This window comes from Sardina pilchardus, chromosome 6, assembly GCF_963854185.1.
Source record: "Sardina pilchardus chromosome 6, fSarPil1.1, whole genome shotgun sequence".
Lineage (NCBI taxonomy): Eukaryota > Metazoa > Chordata > Actinopteri > Clupeiformes > Clupeidae > Sardina > Sardina pilchardus.
This window is the reverse complement of record NC_084999.1, coordinates 6,364,520-6,386,337: the sequence shown is the minus strand read 5'-3', so window position 1 is coordinate 6,386,337 and position 21,818 is coordinate 6,364,520. Positions and strand designations below refer to the sequence as shown.

At 44.5% G+C, this 21,818-nt stretch overlaps 1 protein-coding gene across 1 annotated transcript; it reads right to left on the bottom strand.

The window, feature by feature from the left end:
- Positions 1 to 9,605: 9,605 nt before the first annotated feature.
- Positions 9,606 to 17,311, bottom strand: LOC134082471 (alpha-N-acetylgalactosaminidase-like). Its single transcript, XM_062538208.1, has 9 exons — positions 17,178 to 17,311; positions 15,316 to 15,472; positions 14,884 to 15,024; positions 13,965 to 14,176; positions 13,609 to 13,703; positions 13,254 to 13,415; positions 12,183 to 12,380; positions 11,169 to 11,309; positions 9,606 to 10,060 (listed from the first exon to the last, which is right to left on the bottom strand). Exons 2-9 carry the CDS (start codon positions 15,468 to 15,470, stop codon positions 9,839 to 9,841), a joined length of 1,326 nt encoding a protein of 441 aa, XP_062394192.1. The 5' UTR covers positions 15,471 to 15,472; positions 17,178 to 17,311; the 3' UTR covers positions 9,606 to 9,838.
- Between the last annotated feature and the right edge of the window lie 4,507 nt (positions 17,312 to 21,818).

Genomic DNA, 21,818 nt, shown 5'->3' with positions numbered 1-21,818 from the left:
GATATCCATCATGTATCCACAACCACATGCAGGCATTAGCATTAGCCTGTGAAATGTGCCATGAATACTCGATCATGCGTATCATCGGGTTTTGTGTTCAACAGCGGGTAGCCTCACGGCAAACCACCCCCTTCGCTGAGGAATCTGTCATGTTTCATGTTTCACCTTGAAGCCATCTGTTAAAAAGATCAATAGCTTTAAAGATGACATTGTCAGATTTAATGTAAAAAAAAACCCTCAAAAAATGGGATGACGGAAAAATGGAATTGGACCTCCTCTGAACGGACGTGAGACACACACACACACACACACACACACACACACACACACACACATGCTTACTTTGGCCCAGAGACAGACATGTGGAGGCCTGAGACCAGTCCCCATCATCCGCTGCTGGGGGGAGCTCCGTCTCTCAGCGGTCTTTGGTATTATTTGCCCTCAATGGTGCCTTCCAGGAAGCGCTGCCTTCAAGGCACTACTCCCCTCAGTTTAGGGGTAGGATGAGGGTTGAGGGGGTTAAGGTTAGGGATAGGGTAAAGGTAGTGCCTTTTGGGCTGTGCGGCCTGGAAGGTGCCGTCGGGGGCAAAAAACACCATTGAGCTCTGTCTCTCAGCCCAGGGGGTGAGAATTTGACTGATTGGCTTCGCCGATTAGCAAGGCACTTCCTCGTCGCCATTTTTACAGAAATACATCATGTCCGGTGCCATTTCTCCTCGTGCTGATTGGTGGCTGTTCCACTCTCAGCTCATGCACAAGCTCAGTGTGGGCACGAGCTCTCCTTCTGTACCTTACGTCAATCAATAGAATAGAATAGAATAGAATATATACTTTTTTGATCCCGTGAGGGAAATTCAGTTCTCTGCATTTAACCCAATTTAACCGAATTAGTGAACACACAGCACACAGTGAACACACAGTGAGGTGAATTACACAACCCAGAGCAGTGAGCTGCCTGCCCAACCAGCGGCGCTCGGGGAGCAGTGAGGGGTTAGGTGCCTTGCTCAAGGGCACTTCAGCCGTGGTGGACTGGTCGGGGATCGAACCGGTAACCCTCCGGTTACAAGCCCGATGCGCTAACCAGTACACCACGGCTGCCCCGTATAATATAACAATAACCTGGCTAAGTAAAACGGCACCGGAAACAAGCCCCTTGAAACGTCATGTTGAAGCCTGAAAAAATCGTTAAATTTTGGCAATTTTCACTAGCCTAGCATTTCTATTGAAATGAATGGGGGCGGGACTTGTACACTTTCTCCAGTTCTTGTAATACATCCATGTCTCAGCCACTCACCCATGCCTAACTAGGGCCCGTAATCTGTCCGAGGTTTCTTCCTATATGTATCTCCAATTCTAGGGAGTCTTTCCTCGCCCCTGTTACTCATGGACTCTCTTTCAAAATTACAAACACTCTGTAAAGCGCCATGAGACATATGTAATGTTTTGGCGCTCTATAAGTGAAATGAACTTGAAATTGAAATTAACAAGGGCACCTGACCGTGGAGTGAATCAAAATGTAGTGTAGGTGTGCAAGGTCTGAATGAGCTGTGACTTCATATCTTAGAATCAAAGCACTTGTTTGATTTAGGCCTGCTTAATCAACATCACTGGAATTAGAGTTACAAGTGTCACATATTTAACCTTCTCAAGGCCCTTTTGTATGCTGTCCAAACTTTTGTTTACAGTAACTTGCACTGTACGTTCAAATGTAATACAAAAGCCATTTGTTTCATTGAAGCTTAGGACCTTTTGTTCTATTATAAGGTCTTGGAAATAATGTACAAATGGCTATTTTTGCACTTGAGCAGGATTTTGGTCTGCACATTCGTTGTTGCATGATGTTAACTTAGACATTCTACGGCAGGATTACACAACTTCCTTAACTGATATTTAACTACTTCCAGTTATATTATTTATGCTGTATCTAGAAGTAGATCTTAGATAGACCCTCTTTTACTTGTAAATGTGTTTTGGCTCGCCTGGAAGCCAACTCAAATATACCCCGCCTGTAAGAATTGAGGGCCGGGGAAATCCATCTGGAGTCATTCCATAGAGAAGTCTGCATAAGTGTGCTGAGATGTGTTCAGTCGATTTGAACGATGATGGACAAATGAGCAGTAGTAATAGCGGTCATCCACGTCACCTAAAATGCGCTTGAGTTGATTATGTGTCAACCAAAACGGCTGCTGCTGGAGAAGTGACATGTTTAGATTTCGACAAACAGAGAGCAGCGATTACAGCAGTTAGGCTTTTGACATCCTCAGATTTTGTGGGCATGGTCAATTCAGTCCGACTTCCAGGACAGGTTTGAACATGACCCATAATCAAATCCAAATGATGTCTTGCCAGACTCAAATTCTCATAGAAATTTGAGTTTGGCTACGGCAGACTACATTTTGGCAGTTATGAGCATAGTCATGTTGCAAGTGACTAACCCAAATGATTCAGTATTTCAGCAGGGAAACGGTTCAAAGTACTACCATTTTAGAATTACATTTAAACGGTTGCCACTGGTCGGTGACAAAAATGGCAAGTGACTGAGCAAAATTCCTGTAAGAAAAAACGGAAACTGAAAGAAACACGCCCTGTCTTCGCGGAAGGTTTCCCAGGTTTATTTGAGCAGAGTTTTTTTTTTTTTTTTTTTTTTTTGTCAAGAACCAAAAATAAACACGGACTAGGCTATGCAGCAGCAGGCTAATGGTGGACCTGATCAAGGACATTAGTGCATGTGGGCGAGTGAGATCCACGCTTGGAAACCAGACAGGGAATACCATGGCTCTCTTATATCCTCTCAAGTGCACATGGCAGCCTATTTCTGATGGAGCCAACACGTTTGATACAGTATACAGCTCTTTGGTCCCAGCAAGAGCTAGAGCAGAGCGTAGCAAACATGCTGGGCTTACAGTATGTCCCACTGTTGAGTTAGGGTCAATTCCAGCCAAGTTCGTTTTTATCTGTCATTTCTGCTTATGCAGGTAACTCGTGGGAATGTCGTTACAGAGCATTAAAAACCACAATAGTGTAATAATATAATAATATGTTAGCGTGTGATGAGGTAAACACGCATGACTCTGTCCCTGCAATGCCACTGCTGCCATCAAGATGTACATACTGTAAGTAGAATGCTGGACCTATTATAGCTGCCATTCTTATAGACTTATAGAACACGGGAGTCATCTGAGGTGGTAGTGAGATATTAATGGGATACATGGTGACACCTAAGGTGAGGTGTCCCATCTCTTGTTCCTCTTGTTTGACACGGCGTTGACGTTTGTGATGATATTTTTGGTCCAGTGGTTCAGTCTCACCTCCAGCGTCAGACAGCACCGCGCGAGACTATTTCCCCCCACCGCCACTCAGATACTTTCCAGGGAAAGAGAAACAGGGAAGTGGTGACTTCAGGAGCCATTGCACGCTATGCGGGTCGGAAAAAAAACACTTTGCTTTTATTTTGGAGCTGGTGCGTTTCTCTGCCAATGACGGTGTGAAAGAGGGAGATGGAAGGAGGGAGGGTGACAAATCAAGGGGGAAAAAAGAGTGTTAGTGTGTGTGTGTGTGTGTGTGTGTGTGTGTGTGTGTGTGTGTGGAGTGAGAGAGAGAGAGAGAGAGAGAGAGAGAGAGAGAGAGTGTGTGTGTGTGTGTGTGTGTATGACTACGTGAGGAAGTGCAGGGAGCCAATCCTTAATACTAGCTCAGTTTCAACCCCCCCCCCCCCCACCACCCCCCCTCCCCTCCCCTCCCCTCCCCTCCCCATGCCCCATCCTCTCCCCCTTTTTCTCATTCTCCTTGTGATGAGAAAGAGCAACAAAGAGTGAAGTGTTGAGATTCTGTGAGATGAGAAGTGTAGACTGCCTTAATCAATGTGGGACATAGGCTTCCTGCTGCACGTGACACTGGACACCACAGCCTGGCCTCTGTGAACCGTGTGTGTGTGTGTGTGTGTGTGTGTGTGAGCGCTGAAAGCATGCATGCATGTTTAAAGTATCTCCACACCAGCGGCCCAAGCGGGCGCACACACACACAGACACTGCCATTGATGTGATCGTCCCCGTCTATCTTTAAACACAATGGCATCGCAAAGTCACATGCGTTCAAAGGGCCCTGCGGAGCGGGCGGGCGAGCGAGTGGACGAGCGGCGTGCCGACGCTGATGCCAAGGCTCGGTGGCTCGCCCAGAGGGCAGTGACAATCAGCTCCTTTATCCCCGCCGGTCATCAATGGCCCAGGGGGGACAGCGCCGGCCCCGGGCCTATTCAACAGCACAAAGCGCTTCACAAAGTCCCCGGCCGCTCCAGCAAATTATGCTCCGGTCCCCCCATACCAGCCCACAGATGCATGCTCCATATCCCAGCACTGCCCAGTTCCAACTTGCATACTTCTGCACTTACCATACCTAATATGAGTGCACACAACTGCAATGCGCTCATATTAGGCATTGTCAGAGGTGGAGAACTCCAGCTTCAGAGAGTAAAAGTCCAATCATGTATTGGTTCTACCTGTGCACTTCACACAGGTGATCTCATCAATTAGCTTGTGCTAATTAGAATCAACTGGTTTAAGTGACTTAGCACAGATATGTGGTAGGACTTTTACTTTCTGACAGCTGGAGTTTTCCACCTCTGGGTATTGTATACAGAGGTGCAAAATGCAAATTGGAACGCAGCTAGAGTCTGTCGTGCTCACGCCAGAGGCATGGTTTGTGTCTGGAGTGTGGAGCGCTTTGATGTCATTTTGTGTTGTACACGGTGCAGTGAATGTGTCTGTTTGTGTGGTTGTGATATGTCATTTAGACACTGAATGATAAGAATCATAAGCATTTATTCAAATAAAGTTGCCATGATTAACACAATCTCACAATAGTTAAAGAAGCCAATGATAATTGTGAGGCATTCATTATTTTAAGGTAAAAATAATTGCATGTCTGTCAAAGGCATGTACTTTGCTCACTTGTGTTCTTAGATGAAAAAGATAACATTACATTACATTGCCAGCAGCCAGATATCACGAGAGTTTTGTCCAAAACAAAGATCCATGAAAAGTGCATCAGTTCACTCTCAGTAAAACGGAGAGCCCATTTTCAGTGCATTACTTGATGAAGTAAAGAAAGAAAGACCAAACTCTCGATCCCTATATACAATGCTGAAGTAAAAACCAAACTCTCGATCCCTATATACTACAATGCTGAAGTAAAAACCAAACTCTCGATCCCTATATACTACAATGCTGAAGTAAATAAAGAAAGAGCAAACTCTCTCTTTCAACACTCCAATGCCGAAGTAAAGACAGAGAGACCAAACTCTCTCTCCCTACACTAGTGCTGAAATAAACACAGAAAGACCAAACTCTCTAACCCTATATACCACAATTCTGAAGTAGAGACAGAAAGGTCAAACTCTCTAACCCTATATACCACAATTCTGAAGTAAACACAGAAAGGTCAAACTCTCGCTCCACATTACAGTGCTGTGAAGAGGTCATGGAGTGTGGGGAGCTCCTTCTCTCTCCTGGTTGGGAAAGCGATGCTCCCTCTGAGCCTGTGAAATCGCACAGGCCTTTCTCGTTTCACAACTCAACTTCATTATGTAATCCGCACAGTTTCAGGAGGGGTGAAGAGAGGTGAGCGTCGCGACCTTTGACCCGACCCCGCGCTGCCTCGGTGTGGCTGGCGCTAGCTGGAGCTAGCTGGAGCTAGCGCTGCTTCCTGGAGGCAGCTGAGCGGAGAGCAGGGTGCAGCGCGGGGTTTCCCCTCGAAGGCCTCCGTGGCAGGATGGGGACGGAGGGAACATCTGTGGCTGATTGTCCGCGGGGCAGAGGTGCCTCCGCGCAGTCTGGCCTCCAGCTTTACGCCGCAGTAAAGGCCCCAACTCACTCAGCAGGGCCACTCACTTTGAGTGTGTGTGTGTGTGTGTGTGTGTGTGTGTGGCTGTAGTCGGTGCTGGGTTGTCAGCAGAGGGTTTGTTATTGGTGAAGAAAGGTAGCTATGGTGTGGTGTGGAGTCTGTCAGTTCCATTACCGTGCAAGTCATGGAAAGGTGACAGGGGCTGCATCTGCCCTGCTGCCTTGTCACCTCATGATGTCACTTCCTGTTGAGATCCCAGGGGCCATTTTTGGAAGACTTAGGGGGGGCGGAGTGGAGTGGAGTGAAGTGGTCAAGCGATCTCGCTGGTGGTCAGTGTGTGTGTGTGTGTGTGTGACTCAGAGTTTATAAGTGCAGTCTGTCTGCCCCTGTGTGAGCTCCCCAGCTGTGGCCACTCTTTGGCAGTTTATTTTAGGGTGAGTAAATCAGGGAGAGCAAGAACCCCAAACGCCAGTCAAAAGAGTGCCACTCCAGGGAGGGAGAGCTGGGAACCTGAACCAGCCAGGGGCACTCCATTCCACTGCGTCTTAAGGTTGCCTGTGAGAGTTTATATACACACAGAGAGAGACACAGACATACACACACACACACACACACACACACACTGTTGACCAGAGTACATCATTAGTGTATTTTGAGGTTGCTATGAGAAGAGTTTGCACACACAAACATACACACATACACACACACACACACACACACACCGGGGATGGTCGTGCTGTGTGCGGATGCCCATGGGCACTGGCGATGTATATCTAAGAGCACGGCGTGTCCCAGGCTGGTTGGCGGGGGGAGTCAGGCGTGAGTGATCCCAGCTGGCAGCGCACGGATGACCCGTGTTGACCCCGGCTGACCCCTGAGTGGGCCGTGGGAAAGACGTGGGTGGACATGGGCCGCTTCCCCTCCCCTCGGGGCCACTCAGGGCGTCGGGCCAACGAGAGGCCTCGCTCGGTCCGGTCGGGCTGGGCCCCGCCGCTCCCTCTCTCTCCCTCTCTCTCTCTCCCCCTCTTTTTAGCTACATCTCTTTCTTTCTCTCTCCCTCTCTTTAGCTACCTCTCTCTTTCTCTCTCCCTCTTTTTAGCTACCTCTCTTTCTTTCTCTCTCGTCCTCTCTTTAGCTACAGTACCTCTCTCTTTCTCTCTCCCTCTCTTTAGCTACCTCTCTTTTTTTCTCTCTCTCCCTCTCTTTAGCTACCTCTCTCTCTTTCTCTCTCTCTTTAGCTACCTCTCTCTTTCTCTCTCTCTGTCTCTCTTAAACGACCTCTTTCTTTCTCTCTCTCACTCTTGTTAGCTACCTCCCTTTCTTTCTCTCCCTCTCTTTAGCTATTTTGCTTTCTTCTCTGTCCCTCTCGCTCCCTCTCTTTAGCTACCTATCTTTCTCTCTGTCCCTCTCTCTCTATCTCTCCCTCTCTTTAGCCATCTCACTTTCTTTCTCTCTCTCACTCCACCACTTCATCTCTCTCTCTCACTACCTCTTTATCTCTGTCCCTTCCTCCCTCTCTCTCATTATCTCTTTTTCAGTCTCTCAATCTACCTCTTCATCTCTCTCACATACTTGCTTCCTCTCTCTTCTCTCTCTCTCTCTCTCTCTCTCTCTCTCTCTCTCTCTCTTTCTTTCTCTCTCTCTCTCTCTCTCTCTCTCTATCACCTCCTTTCCATCCCCCTCACTAACCTGCTTTCATTCACGTTCAGGTCTTCCTGCAGTACAAAGGCTAAATGGCATGGGGAAAGAACCAAAAAAAGTGTCACCCGAAAAAAAATATATATATAAGTTACAACATATGAGTCAAAAACGTACTTCTTACTTACTGTTTACAAATGATATCAGGACCTCAGTCATTGTGTCCAGTGTGCAGCTGCCCGCAGTGATCCTCTGACCACTTGGGTTGAGCTGTGAGGTCACGGCCACTCTCCTCTTAGCCTCTCCTCTCTTGGCCACTCCCCAGCAGATGTCTCTGGGCAGCATCACTTGAGTCTGGAGTCATCCTGCTGGACACTCTCTTCCTGCTGGACACTCTCTTCTCATCTCTTCTCATCTCTGTGCAGAATCTGGAACATGAACAAACATGATGGACGTGGAGCATTAAACCAAGCCAGAGAGAGAGAGAGAGAGATAGAGAAAGAGGGAGTAAGAGAAAAAGAGAGAGTAAGAGAAAGATAGAGGGAATGTTACACTACGATATACATTTGTTTGACTGCTTTGGCAACATGAATGTCTTGTTCGTCATGCCAATAAAGCACCCTTGAATTGAATTGAGTAAGAGAGAGAATAAGGGAGAGAAAGAGAGAGAGGAAGCGAGGAAGAGAGAGAGAGAGAGTATAAGAGAGTAAAGGGGAGAGGGGGTATGAGAGGGGCTGGAGAGAGATAGCACAAACCTAGAGCCAACCTTCTATCTTACAAACAGAAAATGACAGGAGACGGAAAAGACATTAATCACCTAATAATGGCAGAATCAGGAATTGACTTAATGTGTTCCCAGCATGTTTTCCTACATCACTTAAACAGCCTTGTCCAACCTTACATGTTCAAAACCACATTGATTCATTGTGCAGTTTTTATTTTCTAATGTAATTCACAGTGCAGGAAAGACTTATTTTTTTATTGTGCAAATCAAACCCATGTTCTCGGAGAAGCTTACTCCACCAGTTAAACGGTTAAACCAGTTAAACAGACAGGACTAAATATGGCCCCTTTTCCTTTCCCATCACTGTGTGTATGTATACTGTGATAGTACTCATTTTTACTTGACCAGCAAGCATCAGGGAACCCATTGTAACACACACACACACACACACACACACACACACACACACACACACACACACACACACACACACATACACACACACACACACACACACACACACACAGCTCAGCGTTTCAGTGTATATGCCGCTGGGGTTGCTGCTTGCACATAATCCTGATGGCTATCTAAATGGGCCACAGAGATGCTCTGGCCAGGCCCTTTGCTAGCCAGCCAATCAACACGCTGCTCTTCAGGAGCATGCAGTGTGATGCGTCATTATTGATTGTCTATCACAAAACTCGCACTCTTCCTTTAAACAGTGAATCCTTTACATGCAGTACACTCTTTCACTCAAGGCAGCTTTTCTCAGAGCTTCCTTGGTCTTCAGCCCTTTCCCTCTTTGCCTGAGGCCTGTCTTGGTCACCGTGACTTCTGCTGGTCCAGTTCATCTTATCAGTGTTTTGACTGCTGGGTCAGTGATAAGCAGCAAATGATTATTACTTTGATGTCACTGCCAGGCCTGTGTGTGACACTGGAGTTACACTGGAGTTTGATTACAACTACACTGAAGTAAACACACTAGGTCTAGGACAAAAAAAAGGAAAACAAATCATATTCATAACAGAGGACCTAGCCACGTGAAGATGAGATTGTAAATCTGAGAAAAGGATGTGATACGTAATGAGTCGTAAGGTCAGCGTGCCAAAGGATAACAGCCTGTAGAATACAATACTGCCCCCTGATGGAGAACAGTCTGTGGTGCAGGGAACAGAGAAACCTGTGCTCTTCAAAGGGGCCGTCGCTAGCAAAAGTGTGCCAAGTTGATTGAAGTAAACAATGAATTCCCGTTCAGCCTTGACTCTTATCTCATCTCCCCTTGAGGCTCGTCTTTGAGACGGTAAAACTGTTACTGTGACATAACAACAATTATTAGAGGGGAAAGAATCTGGGCAAAGTACTCTGTGTGCAGTATATAATGAAATAACACAGCAGCGTTATCAAATGCAAGTTCACACTCGTCTTTTATTGCTATATGCCAGCCATTGCTATGAAAAAAATACAAACAACAATCATTTTATTATTAAAGAGTAAAAATGCAAGTGCAAGTGCTTCATTGAGGCAGAAATTAAATTGTCCCTGAAAAGTCAAGTCCATCTTCCCCATCATTTTTAAGGGGTCCCACAAACAAGATCCCTTGAAATGTAAAACTGAGAGTTAAAATGCACTTTTTTTGTCTCAAAGGAAAAAGTGACGCTCCCCTCCCAGCTGGTAGTGCTTTAGTGAGGATATTCTGTACTTGCGCCGGACGTTGGGGTACCTCCCTGCTTCTTCAGTCCCCTCCTGGTGTGTGGCGGGGGAGACGTACCACATGACCACTCCGGAGGGGTTGATGGAGACCGTAAACGGCGTGTCGTGCGACGGCAAAGACATCCACTTCCCGGTAAAGACATCATATACCTGTAAAACAACATGCACACACACACACACAAGCCATATCACATCCCAAGCCACATGTTACTACACACATAAACACACACATGCAGACCACGATATATGGTAAAGCATTCATGAGTTACTGTATCATACGCACAGTCCATTGACTAGCGTGCCAGGTCAGTTCAGTCATTCTCCACAGATAATCCACAATAATCTTAAATACACATTTATCAAGTATATCCACTTCCAAAACAATGGCACACATTTTATATTCAATATGATCCTCTACCCCTGATGGCAGAAGCAGTATGCACAAAACAAAACACAAATGTGCAAACATATAGAGGTGAGGACATGGATAAAGTAGCCTGATTACCATCGACTTTCAAAGGCTCTGCGAGACTTTAGTCTGACCAACAGCCTGTGCTAACACGGTTTCTTGCCAGCGCTGATTGACCCGCCTCCTTTAAGTGCCTCGATTTGCTACTGGTAGATGTCAGAAAGCGGATTGCCGAGTTTAAACCAATAACAACACTCTTTCCTCTGCCTTGAACACGCCTCTACCCAGAGCCGTTGGAGCTGCTCAAAGTTGATTGGTTCTCGACCAAAGGGGGCAGTTCCGCAGATTTCGGGAACTCAGAAATCCTTCTCAATGAGCAGTTGACCAGACCAGCAGCAAAAGCCTGAAGGCATTGCGTCACTGGGAGGGCGTGCCAGGCTAGGTCAGTTCAGTCATTCTCCACAGATAATCCACAATAATCTTAAATACACATTTATCAAGTATATCCACTTCCAAAACAATGGCACACATTTTATATTCAATATGATCGTCTTCCACTGATAACAGAAGCAGTATGCACAAAACAAAACACAAATGTGCAAACATATAGAGGTGAGGACATCAATTTCAATTTCAATTTAATGTTGCTTATAGAGCGCCAATACATTACACATGTCTCAAGGCGCTTTACAGAGTGTTAGACATTCAAAGAGAGCCCATGAGTAACAGGGGCAAGGAAAAACTCCCTAGAATTGGAGATACATATAGGAAGAAACCTCAGTCAGACCCACGACTCAAGGGCTGTGAGTCGTGGGTCACATGACATGGATAAAGGCGATCTGTACTGACCTCGTAGAGGCCGACGGGGTAGCTGAATCGGGCGAGGCTGGTCTGGTAGCGATACGGCATGTCTGTGCGGCGGCTGAGGAACACCAGGGCACTGGTGGAGCGAGCCAGCGGACGCCAGTACACCTCAATGCCACTCTTCTCCTGATGATGGAGAGAGAGAGAGAGAGAGAGAGAGAGAGAGGAGAGAGATGGAATATGCACATCCGTGGAAGCAGTCAGATTCAAAAAGAAAGACAGAAAAGAAATACACGCTGAAAATATAAAAATATTAATATTAAAATGGAATATTTCTCAGGTCATCTCATGTTTCTTTGGTTACGGACACGTCACATGTTGACATATGTAAGTCACTTTGGATGAAAGAGTGTTTGCTAAATGTAAATGTAATGTCATGGTCTACAGCTGATCTGTCTCTCTTTCTCCCTCTTGAGCCAGACCCTATTTGCAACACCGATGGCCACCATTCTAGCTTGTGTTCCCTTATAGCAAATACAAGACAAGCTATTAGAAAAGCTAATTCCATTATTTCTCTTTTCCTCCCATCTCTCTTCATAATCTCCACTGTGAGGTGTTACTCAGCCTGTCCACTGACGCCTCTCCAAAAGCCCCTAGCTTACCGCTGCCCATTTCCTCAAAACTGAGGAAGCTTATCGTTGTCCATTTTCCACTGGACACTACCTGCACGCCTACCATGAATCACATCCCTGTTAAAAAATCCCCAGCAATGTGCTAACAACTCCCACTATCCACTCCCACATAACAATTAAGTCTGGGGTCCTGATACACCTGACCTGCGATGCATCATACTGTGTACACACACCTTGAATGCCAGCCTACCGGTACCCATTCCATAGATCACGTTAAAAGAGATCCAGTTCTGAAGTTCTAAAGACATGCAACTATTTAATGTCACACACTTGCATGGGACTAACACACACAACTAGACAAGGATCACTGGGAGCCATTATCTGCTCAAACAGAATGTGGTGAGATGCTGTGAAGTGAATAAATTACCTGAACAAGGCGTCTGCCTTGGATACCCAGGACGTCCTGGTTGATGGCTATGATAGCTTTGTTCTGGAGAATGTTCCGGGCCTCACTGGTCAGCGTCCGCAGGTCGTTGGACATGATGAGCGGGGCGGCCATGATGGCCCAGAGAGCCATCTGAGAGCGGGATTGGTCAGGGCTGAGGCCAAAGTTGCCAATGATCAACTGAGGATGAGAGGAGACCTGTCAGACTCGGTTGTTCGCCATAATAAACTCCTGCTAAGCTTCAAACAGACAGTGAGCAATGTGGACCTATTCTTGAAATCCGGTTTGTATTTCATAATAGGATTCAATTAACCAAACATACACGTACAAGGAATCTGAGTTCAGGCCGTTTGGGTCACTCTCACATTTTTAAAACACTGACCGGCAGAAAGGGGAGGAGAGGATGGCAAGAAGAGGAGAGGGAACAAGAGGGACGAGAGGAGATATGAAGAAGACATGAGGGGTTATCAATAGTAGCAGAGAAGAGGGGTGATGGTAGCGTAGTGGCTAAGGAGCTGGGCTAGCATGTTAAGGAGCTGGGCTAGCATGCAGTAGGTGGTAACGTAGTGGTTAAGGAGCTGGGCTAGCATGCAGTAGGTGGTAACGTAGTGGTTTAGGAGCTGGGCTAGCATGCAGTAGCAAATGTGTGTGGGTTCAATACCCGGCTTTCACTGTTGTGCCCTTGAGCAAGGCACTCAGCCCTGAGTTGATCTGGGGACATTGGCTCTTGTAATATAATTGACATATGGAAGTTGCTTTGGATAAAAGCAGCTGAAAAATGTAAATGCAAAAGAAAGAAGAGCAGATTCAAAGGTTTGTGGATCTTTTTTTTAAAAAAAACTAAGTAAATTAAGGATTCTTTGATATAAACAAAGTTTGAGATACACAACTATTACACAACCTTTTCAAGTACATGTATTTCATGTATGTATGTATGTAAACAAGAATATTTCCCCTGAGAACATGACCCCCAAATCTTGAACGGTAGTGTTTATGTAAACCAACTGGGTAGTGAGCCCATTTCTGATTCCACACGACAGGAGCAGAACCAACCATGTCCGGATCGTTCCAGCGTCCCGGTCCAGCTATCGGCTGCAGCTGGTCCTGGTTGCCAAAGAACCAGTCCACGATGTTCAGAACACTCTTCCACGAGTCCTCAATGTCGTCATAGTTACGCCACAGGTTGCAGATTTCACCCAGGAGCGTGTAGTTGATCTAACCACAGGAAGACAGTGATGATGGGTCTCATCTTCTCATCATGCACACTCACAAACCGCACTGTGTTTTTTTTTTTAACTGAACTCCGCATTCTTAACTTACTGTACAAATGACGACAAACATCAATAGCCTAAAAGGTCAAAGATTATTTGTCTCATGAACCTGAAACAACCAATCACTTGAGGCTTACATTTGGAGGAAGTCCACCTTCATAGGCTGGCCAGCTGCAGGAGTAGCCAATGCGGCGCCCTGTTGCATTCAGAGCCTTTGACATGGCAGGGTAACCTGTACGACATGATAAAGATCATTGCAATCAAAATGGATGGGAATGTGAACTCATGTTTCATGCACTATGAGCCTTTTCAGCCTGTGATTCAGCCTGTAATTCACATTCATCCCCAACAAGAAGGCTCTGTTCGAAACGGAAGGCAGCTGCCTACTGCCTCCCTCCCTCCCCTAGGTAGAGAGCTCTCTCACAAGACATGACTTTAGATTAAATGCGTGGTTTAAAAAATGAGCGCAGCACTCTAGAATCTTTGGTCTCACCTTTCTCTTGTTCCTTTGGACTGGAGTAGCAGCCGTCAAATTTGAGGTAGTCCACTTTCCAGTTGGCAAACGTCTGCGCGTCAGTCTCAATCTTGTCGAGAGTGGTGCCCGGGTAGCCACCGCAGGTGTGCGTGCCAAAGTCGGCATAGATGCCCAGCTTAAGGCGCCGCTGATGGACATAGTGTGCCAGCTTAGCGATCCCTCCTGGAAACCTAAGAATGAGCACATACACAGAAAAAGGCACGGGAACGTCAGGCAAGTCCAAAAGGAAAGGGTTTCTGCAGCAGCACGGCCAAATGCATTCCTCTTCTCAACAAAGGCCAAAGACATTCAAAAAGCACAAAGCCAAAGCAATTCCGCTTAGGGCACCTTAAGGGCAGGCAGCAGCATTAATAGTTTACACACACACACACACACACACACACACACACACACACACACACACACACACACACACACACACACACACACACACACACACACACACACACACACACACACACACACACACACACCAAATTTGTCTATGCACAACTTTGTTATTGCTGAACTGCAGTCAATTTGTTTCCCTTTCTTAGGGCTACTGATCACTTCCCTAATGTGGCTCATTAAAAGGGTTCTCAAATGTTTTGGTTCCAAGGAAATATTCCATGGACCAATCACAAGCTAGCTTATCCACCTGACACACCCGGATCGTTGGTCTGGCTGGTTGAAGGACTATACAAGCATACGGAGTCATTTAAACTACGCCCATTCATCACACCTCTTGTGCAGTAGAAATACAACGCAGACTCCCCAGACTAATGTTCAATCTCACAAAGATTGAGCTTGGTCTGGGAATAGCCAAGCTAAGAATGCACCAAATGCTTCTATCCTTCTGCACAATGAGTCGCAGGACTCCTCACGGTCCAAAGGGTACCTGTGCGGATCGGCCTGCAGTCGGCCATCTTTGTCCCGCTGCATGGACGTCCAGCAGTCGTCGATCATGACGTGGTTGTAGCCCAGCTCACTCCAGCCATCCTCTGACAACCTGTCGGCCATGTCCTTGAAGAGGCCCTCACTGCAGCACAGCAGAAGAGAGGAGAGCAGAGCAGAGCAGTGAGGGGAGACAAACAGCCTCAGAGTCAAGATTAAGTTCATGTTTTCAGATATTTAAGAAGAGGAAGTGGTTGGGGTATAAAGGAATCACAGAAGACATATGTCTGGAAAAATGATTGCACAGCTAGGCCTCTCTTATAGGGTAAAAGTCCATCACTTAACAATCAACATAACATTAATTTAAGTACATGACAAAATGACAAAACAGGGTTTAGGCTGATCTATGGCCTCAGTCCATCATCTCCATGGCTACCTGATACAGTTCTTGGGGTCGTTCTCACAGTCCACATTGCAACGGAACCGTTCCCAGGCCATCCAGCCCATTGGTGGGGTCCTCATCAAGCCATTCTCCAGCGCTGAGCTGGCAACGGCAAATGCCAGCAAGAAAATCCCAGTTGAGACCTTCATCTCTGCAAGGGGGGAAACAGCATGATGTTGGTGCCATAACATATGCATAGTGATTCTGTGACGTGCGGTCAGGGTAGGCAGGGTAGGCAGTGCCTACCCTGAGTAAATTTCATTTTAAAAAGAAGGACGACACGTATTTTTAAAAAATATTATTAAAAGCTCACACTGAAGTCACAAACAATACAATTAAAATGCAATTTCAATTCTAAAAAGTAAATTTACGTCTTATTTAAGGTCAAAAACTCAAACGTGAAGGCTTACGCAAACAGCGATTCACAACACTGAACTACGCAGCAAAGCAAACATGCCTGGTTACCGTGGGAACGCCCAAGCAAGCAGTCCCAAAGCTTGCTTTGATTCCAAAGGCCAGGGTAGGCTTGTAAGGTCTCTGCCTATCCTCACCATTCATTTCAATGCTGCGAATTTCGGAGGTTGCGCATGCGTATTACATGATTCATGCGAAAGTTTATGGGGAGAATAAGCATGCTTATTCCCGCCAAGCGCTGCCTTTAGAACGCAGATAAGCCAATGGCAGTCCGGCCTCAACGGGACTCGGGACATCAGCAGCTCGAACAACTCCAGATAGGAAACAGCAGGGAGGAGGCATACAATTACAGATGAATGGTGGATTTATGTAGTTTAGCTAATTAAAAACCCAGACGGATAACCATGGTCAACCAAGTACACCGAGAGGCTAGAAAACGAGGTTATATTTCATCAACAGTAGCCTACAAGATGTCTCACGTTTGCAGCAGGTCTACTAAAGAAGCCAACAACACACCAGGTATTCACTAGCCTATCCAGCATGTCACGGGCAGAAAAAAAAGTTTGGGTCTCAGTTAAAACGATTTCCCCCCTCTTAATCCCCCATAAATACCAGTAGGTCTAGTGAGGGAAATTAGCTTAGGCTATTTGTTATTAAAAATATGATGAGGAGGACCCCAACGAATTTTCTTCCTTATTTCCTTCTCAAACTACGTTGAAACTGCATCTTTAACAGCCCAATTTTCAAAATTTCCCCCAGACCCCCGTAGGGTAAAAAAAAAAAAAAAAGTTTTTTAAAAATGCACACCTAGTGACGCCTCTGAATCTGTAAAATGACTAAGTAGGAGGAGTATTACCATGAAAATATAGTAATATTTGCGAGTGTATGGATGGAATTTACACATGTGAATGGCCACTGCCTACCCTGCCACAGACCTCACCGCACGCCACTGGGTACCAGGTACACACATTTTTCATCTTCACCAACACAATCATTTTGTGAGTATTTTAGCCTTGGTGGTAAGTTGGTCTAGGCTAGAGTTGCTCTGTGGTCAACGTAAACGGTGACAGACAGTGCCACTGGAAACAAATGATTTTGCAAACCTATTATGCACTCTAAACAACGACGTGCGCTACACGTTCTCAGTCAAACGCAACAACCTGCTGCTGCTTCCATGATAGCGTGCAGGGCATTATTATAAACAGGTGCATCCAGAAACCCACTTGTCACACACTGTCACATGACATTAACGTTAATGTTTACGAAAACAGAACTATAGTCTGCAGTAGATTACTTAACAGTCAAACAGGCAGAAGTATTGTAGGCTATTAGACTTTGTTATGCCACCGATGATGTTGTTGTTAATAAGATATCTACCTTAGTAAGTTTAAAGTAACCTATTTTGGATAGTACCTAATCATTCTGTGACTAATGTTTCTTACCTGAGAGTCCGTAATCCAGTCAACACTGGCACTTCCTTGAATTTTCACCTTCAGTCACATGACAATTTTCGGTGGTCATGTGCACAATAGGGAAGTGCCACTCGGGTGCAGATTTTTTCCATGGATTTGTATCACTCGTTATTTGTAAGCACAGGCATCAGGTTGTATTAACTCCTTTTAACATATAATTACTTTGGATTTTGCGCAGGCTATACTTGGGAATTTATCGATGCATCTTCGGACTTGGAGTTGGAGAAGCGCCTATCATAACTGTTTGGAAAAGCCACTTCCCTAACCCAGTGACCACAAGGTGGTGCTGCGAGTCATCTTGTTTGATTCTCAAAAAAGCATTTTACCTCAGCAGTGACAGATACTGTAGATAGATAGATAGATAGATAGATAGATAGATAGATAGATAGATAGATAGATAGATAGATAGATAGATAGAAACGTAGTAGTAGCCTAATATACCATTTATAGTATACAATACATATATGGACACGTAAGAGAAAAGTAACATAGTAATATAAGAATTATAGCAGCAGTGCAAGGATGAATTAGATAACAGGCATCAACCATCGGTCAAGTGAGATTAGAAATATATGGACAAAAAAGAGAAAAGTACACAGTAATATAAGAGTAGGGTGACCAGTCGTCCCAGGTTTGAGGGGACAGTCTCCGTTTTTGGTTAACCCCGGGAAAATACAGAAAAAACATGTCCCCGTTTTTTGAAGATAAAACTTGTATTTCAATCAGATTGATATAGTCAAACTGAATATGTCCCCATTTTTGGGATTATGTCCCTGGATTTGGTCTCAGACATCTGGTCACCTTATATAAGAGTTATAGCAGCAGTGCAAGGATAAGTTTGATAGGATGAAGGTATCAGCCATTGGTCAGGTGTGAGTTAGACACAGTCCATTTAAGAGTATGGAGGGAGGGGTTGTGCATGTGGGCTAATGTAGCCAGTAGCCTACTGTGTGTCTGTGTGGGGTTACCATTGGTCCTGTGGGGGAGGGGTACATCTGGCGGGGTACATGTTGCACTGAGAGTGAGAGGGGAGGTGTGAATTGCAGTCAAGCAAGCAAGAGCAGTGTCCGGGGGTGGTGGACAGACCACGTCCATTGAAGCTGGAGCAGGGCAGTCAAACCTGTTGTAGAAGTGGCTTAACTGGTTTGCCCTGTCCAGATCTCACTCCACAGAGCTGCTACTCTTCCCCAGGCCAGTGATGGTCTTTATTCCATCCCAGACCTCATTGCTCTCCTGCAACTTTTGTTTTTTTTTTGTCATTTTAAGCCATTGGTTCTCTAACATTTTAACTTTGGAGATGGGGGACCTGACCCTATCATCCCAGCAAAACAGTGGCGTTAAAATATTACATTCACATCCATGTTACATTGCCTGTCTCTTTATGAGCCATTTGTGTGTGGCTATTTTGTTTTGAGTATGATCCCCCACCTGTCATGTCTCTATTCCCCACTAGTGGAGCCCGCCTCACACTTAAGAACTGTTTTAACACTCAGATGTCCAGGACACTTTGACATAGTCTGCTACAACGTTACATTTTTACATTTTTCATCTAACTAAAAACATATGCAAAAGTGGCACATATGTTTATATTCTTGAAGACATCAACAATAATGATACGAGGGTAAAGTGAATGTCATGAAATTTGTTTTTTTTAATTAAGATTCACAGACTACAGTTATACAAAAACTGATCAAATTGGGGGATATATATATAGACTCCAGAGAGTCGCTGCTCTATACAGTCTAACTGTCATGGCAGCATCTCATAGTAAAGCCACTCAGCCGTGGCGTGGGAGTTTCAGACACCTGCAGCAGCCACACGGCTCCTCTGAGGCCTGGGGGGGGATGTGAGAGGCCTCGGGGGAGCTTGTCTTGATTTGCATGGACAGAGACAGCAGCTGCTCAGCTCAGCTCAGCCCAGCAGAGGAGTGACTGGAAATCTCAGAGGTGCAGCCTACGTTTCTGTGAGAACAGAACTGCAACATTCAAATCACAACGGAAAAAGAGCATTTGATCAATCTCACACATGAGCACTAATCCATACTAACATGAAATCATAGAATGTCCATGTATGCAGAGGGCTTTATGTTTATCCTTTAATTTTTGAACATTACATCATCAATTTAGAATATTTAACATTATGCTTTAGCCTATTTATTTAATTTACTCTAATTCAAGATGTGCTTGTTCATCTTTAAGGCAAGGGTTCCAAACTTAACATTACAGTTATTTGACAGTTTTTTTCAGTCGCTTTAGCACATTTCTCGAATCATCATAGTTTGCACATAGTCCTCCAAACAATTAGTTCAAAACTCTTTGGAAATGGTCCTCTGCTTAGAGGCATTCTTTTTTTTTTTTTTTTTTAAACAAACTAATGCAAAAGAATATGTCTGTTGCACAGGAATATAATAAGGAAAAGGCACCTACTGGCTCTGGTGTGTGTTACATAATAATAGCTGGTTTATCAAAATGATGCATATTTCTCTCATATTCTCATATAACATTTTAAGGATTTTATTCAAAGAAATTCCATATTTTGAAACTTAATCTGCCAAAAGACCAAAGGTCAAATGACCTTTGATCTTTGAAACATGTTTAATACACATTTCTAATAAATTGTGAAACATGTGGAAGACAAACCTGACTCACTTTCTTGCACTTTGATATGAAACACAAGTTAAAATGAAACTTAGTTCCAGAGGTGTCCTTGCTGCCCTCATTTGAATACTGGCTCATGTGTTTCTTTTAAAACAGTCGCCCTCTAGCCTACATACACACAATACAGCTGCCCTTGCCTAGAAAACAAAGCAACTCTAATTTGTCAGGAGCATGGTATACAAAATGCATCTCTCATATCAGGTGTTATCTATCCTAAGTCTTTGGATTAGAGGTGAGTTTCAGCATGTATGATGTTGCATTGATTATTGTTTTTGTTTTGTTTTTGTTTTACCTCTATAAGCATGTCAAAAACGGAGAAGGTTCAATTTCTCAAATCTCATAATTGTGTAACATTTATATACCAGGTTCTGTGGGGATCATCATCACAGTAGGTCAGTCTCCTGCTGTCATCAATGCCCAGCCTCAGGACTCTGTGCAGATCCTGTGCCGAGCGTCCCAGAATATTGGAGAGCACATGTCTCTTCACCAGTTCAAACCTGAACAAGCGCCAAAAGCTTTAATGTACTACAGTGTGTATAAGTTTTCACATACCCCACAGCGCTTCAGTGATCACTTCAGTCTGGTGCTTCTTATGATCCCACATACCACATCACACCAGATATTTTATTCCCATTTTATTTTCTGACTTTGCATAACACAGGCAACATACGCCCAACATAGCAATAAAAAACTGATGCACTTTGTAAAATCATTCATTCAAGCAGCTGCCTATAGAGTCCCTATAGTGTGGTTGACCATTTTCTGGGTTGGCTATGTTTTAGGCAGAGTGGCCATTTCTAAAAATCTTATATAACGTTCAAAAAGCATTTGCTCCATCAATGTTTGTCATATTTAGGATGATTAGGTTGTATTGAGCTTCAAAGCTTCAATCAAAAGTGTAATTCATGCAGGTTATCCTGAATTATGAACTCATTCTGTGCTATGGGTCAACTACAAAACATGAAGTTTGACCAAGTGCATTTTTACCAACAGAATGACAGAAGCAATTAAAATGTATAAAACAGCAGACATTTGAACATAATCAGTTGCACGCTAAATCATTCACTGTTGTACTGTAGGAGATGAGGAGAAATTGCTTTTATGAGGTGCCGAATTGATAAGATGATATGGAGTTTAAACACGCAGCTTTAAGAATTCAAATTCTGATCTGAGAAATTCACCGAAGCGACTGAGAAAAACTGTAACTTGTGCGTTAATTAGAGTACAGGTATCAGTAAAACATGTGGGCCATATAAATCAAATTAACAGTCATCAGTGGATGAGGTTTGGAGAGGAATGAATCAACAAGATGTTAACAGGTATTAACAGACACTTTTATCCAACGAGACATATAGTATCTTACTGTACTCTAATCCTAACTGCTGCACCAGCACATCCCATAATATAACACAATAGCCATCTCTGTGGGAATGGTCCTCTGCTTGGAGGCAATGAAAACAAAAGAATGCTCCATCCTCATAATGAAGATGTTTAGATACTTCATCATGTCTGATGCTCAGGAATATAATCAGCAAAAGGCACCTACCACTCCCAGATGTGCTAGCTGTGTGCTACATTTTGATACCAATAATAGCCGAGCTATCAAAATGTTGCATGTTTCTCTCATATTCTCATACAACATTTTTAGAACTTCATTCCAAAAAGTTCCTTTTATTGGAAATGTATCCCTCGAAAGGATAGATGCCGAAGGACCTTTGATCTTTGAAACATGTTTCAATAAACATTTCTGATAAATTGTGAAACATGCATTTTGTGGAAGAAAAACCTGACTCACTTTCTTCCATGCACTTAAAATGAAACCTATGTCAGAGGTGTTCTTGCTGCCCTCATTTGAATACTGGCCCATGTGTTTCCTTTAAAACCGTCGCCCTCAGCCTACATACAAAGTACAGCTGCCCTTGCCTAGGAAACAAAGCAACTTCAGTTTATCAGG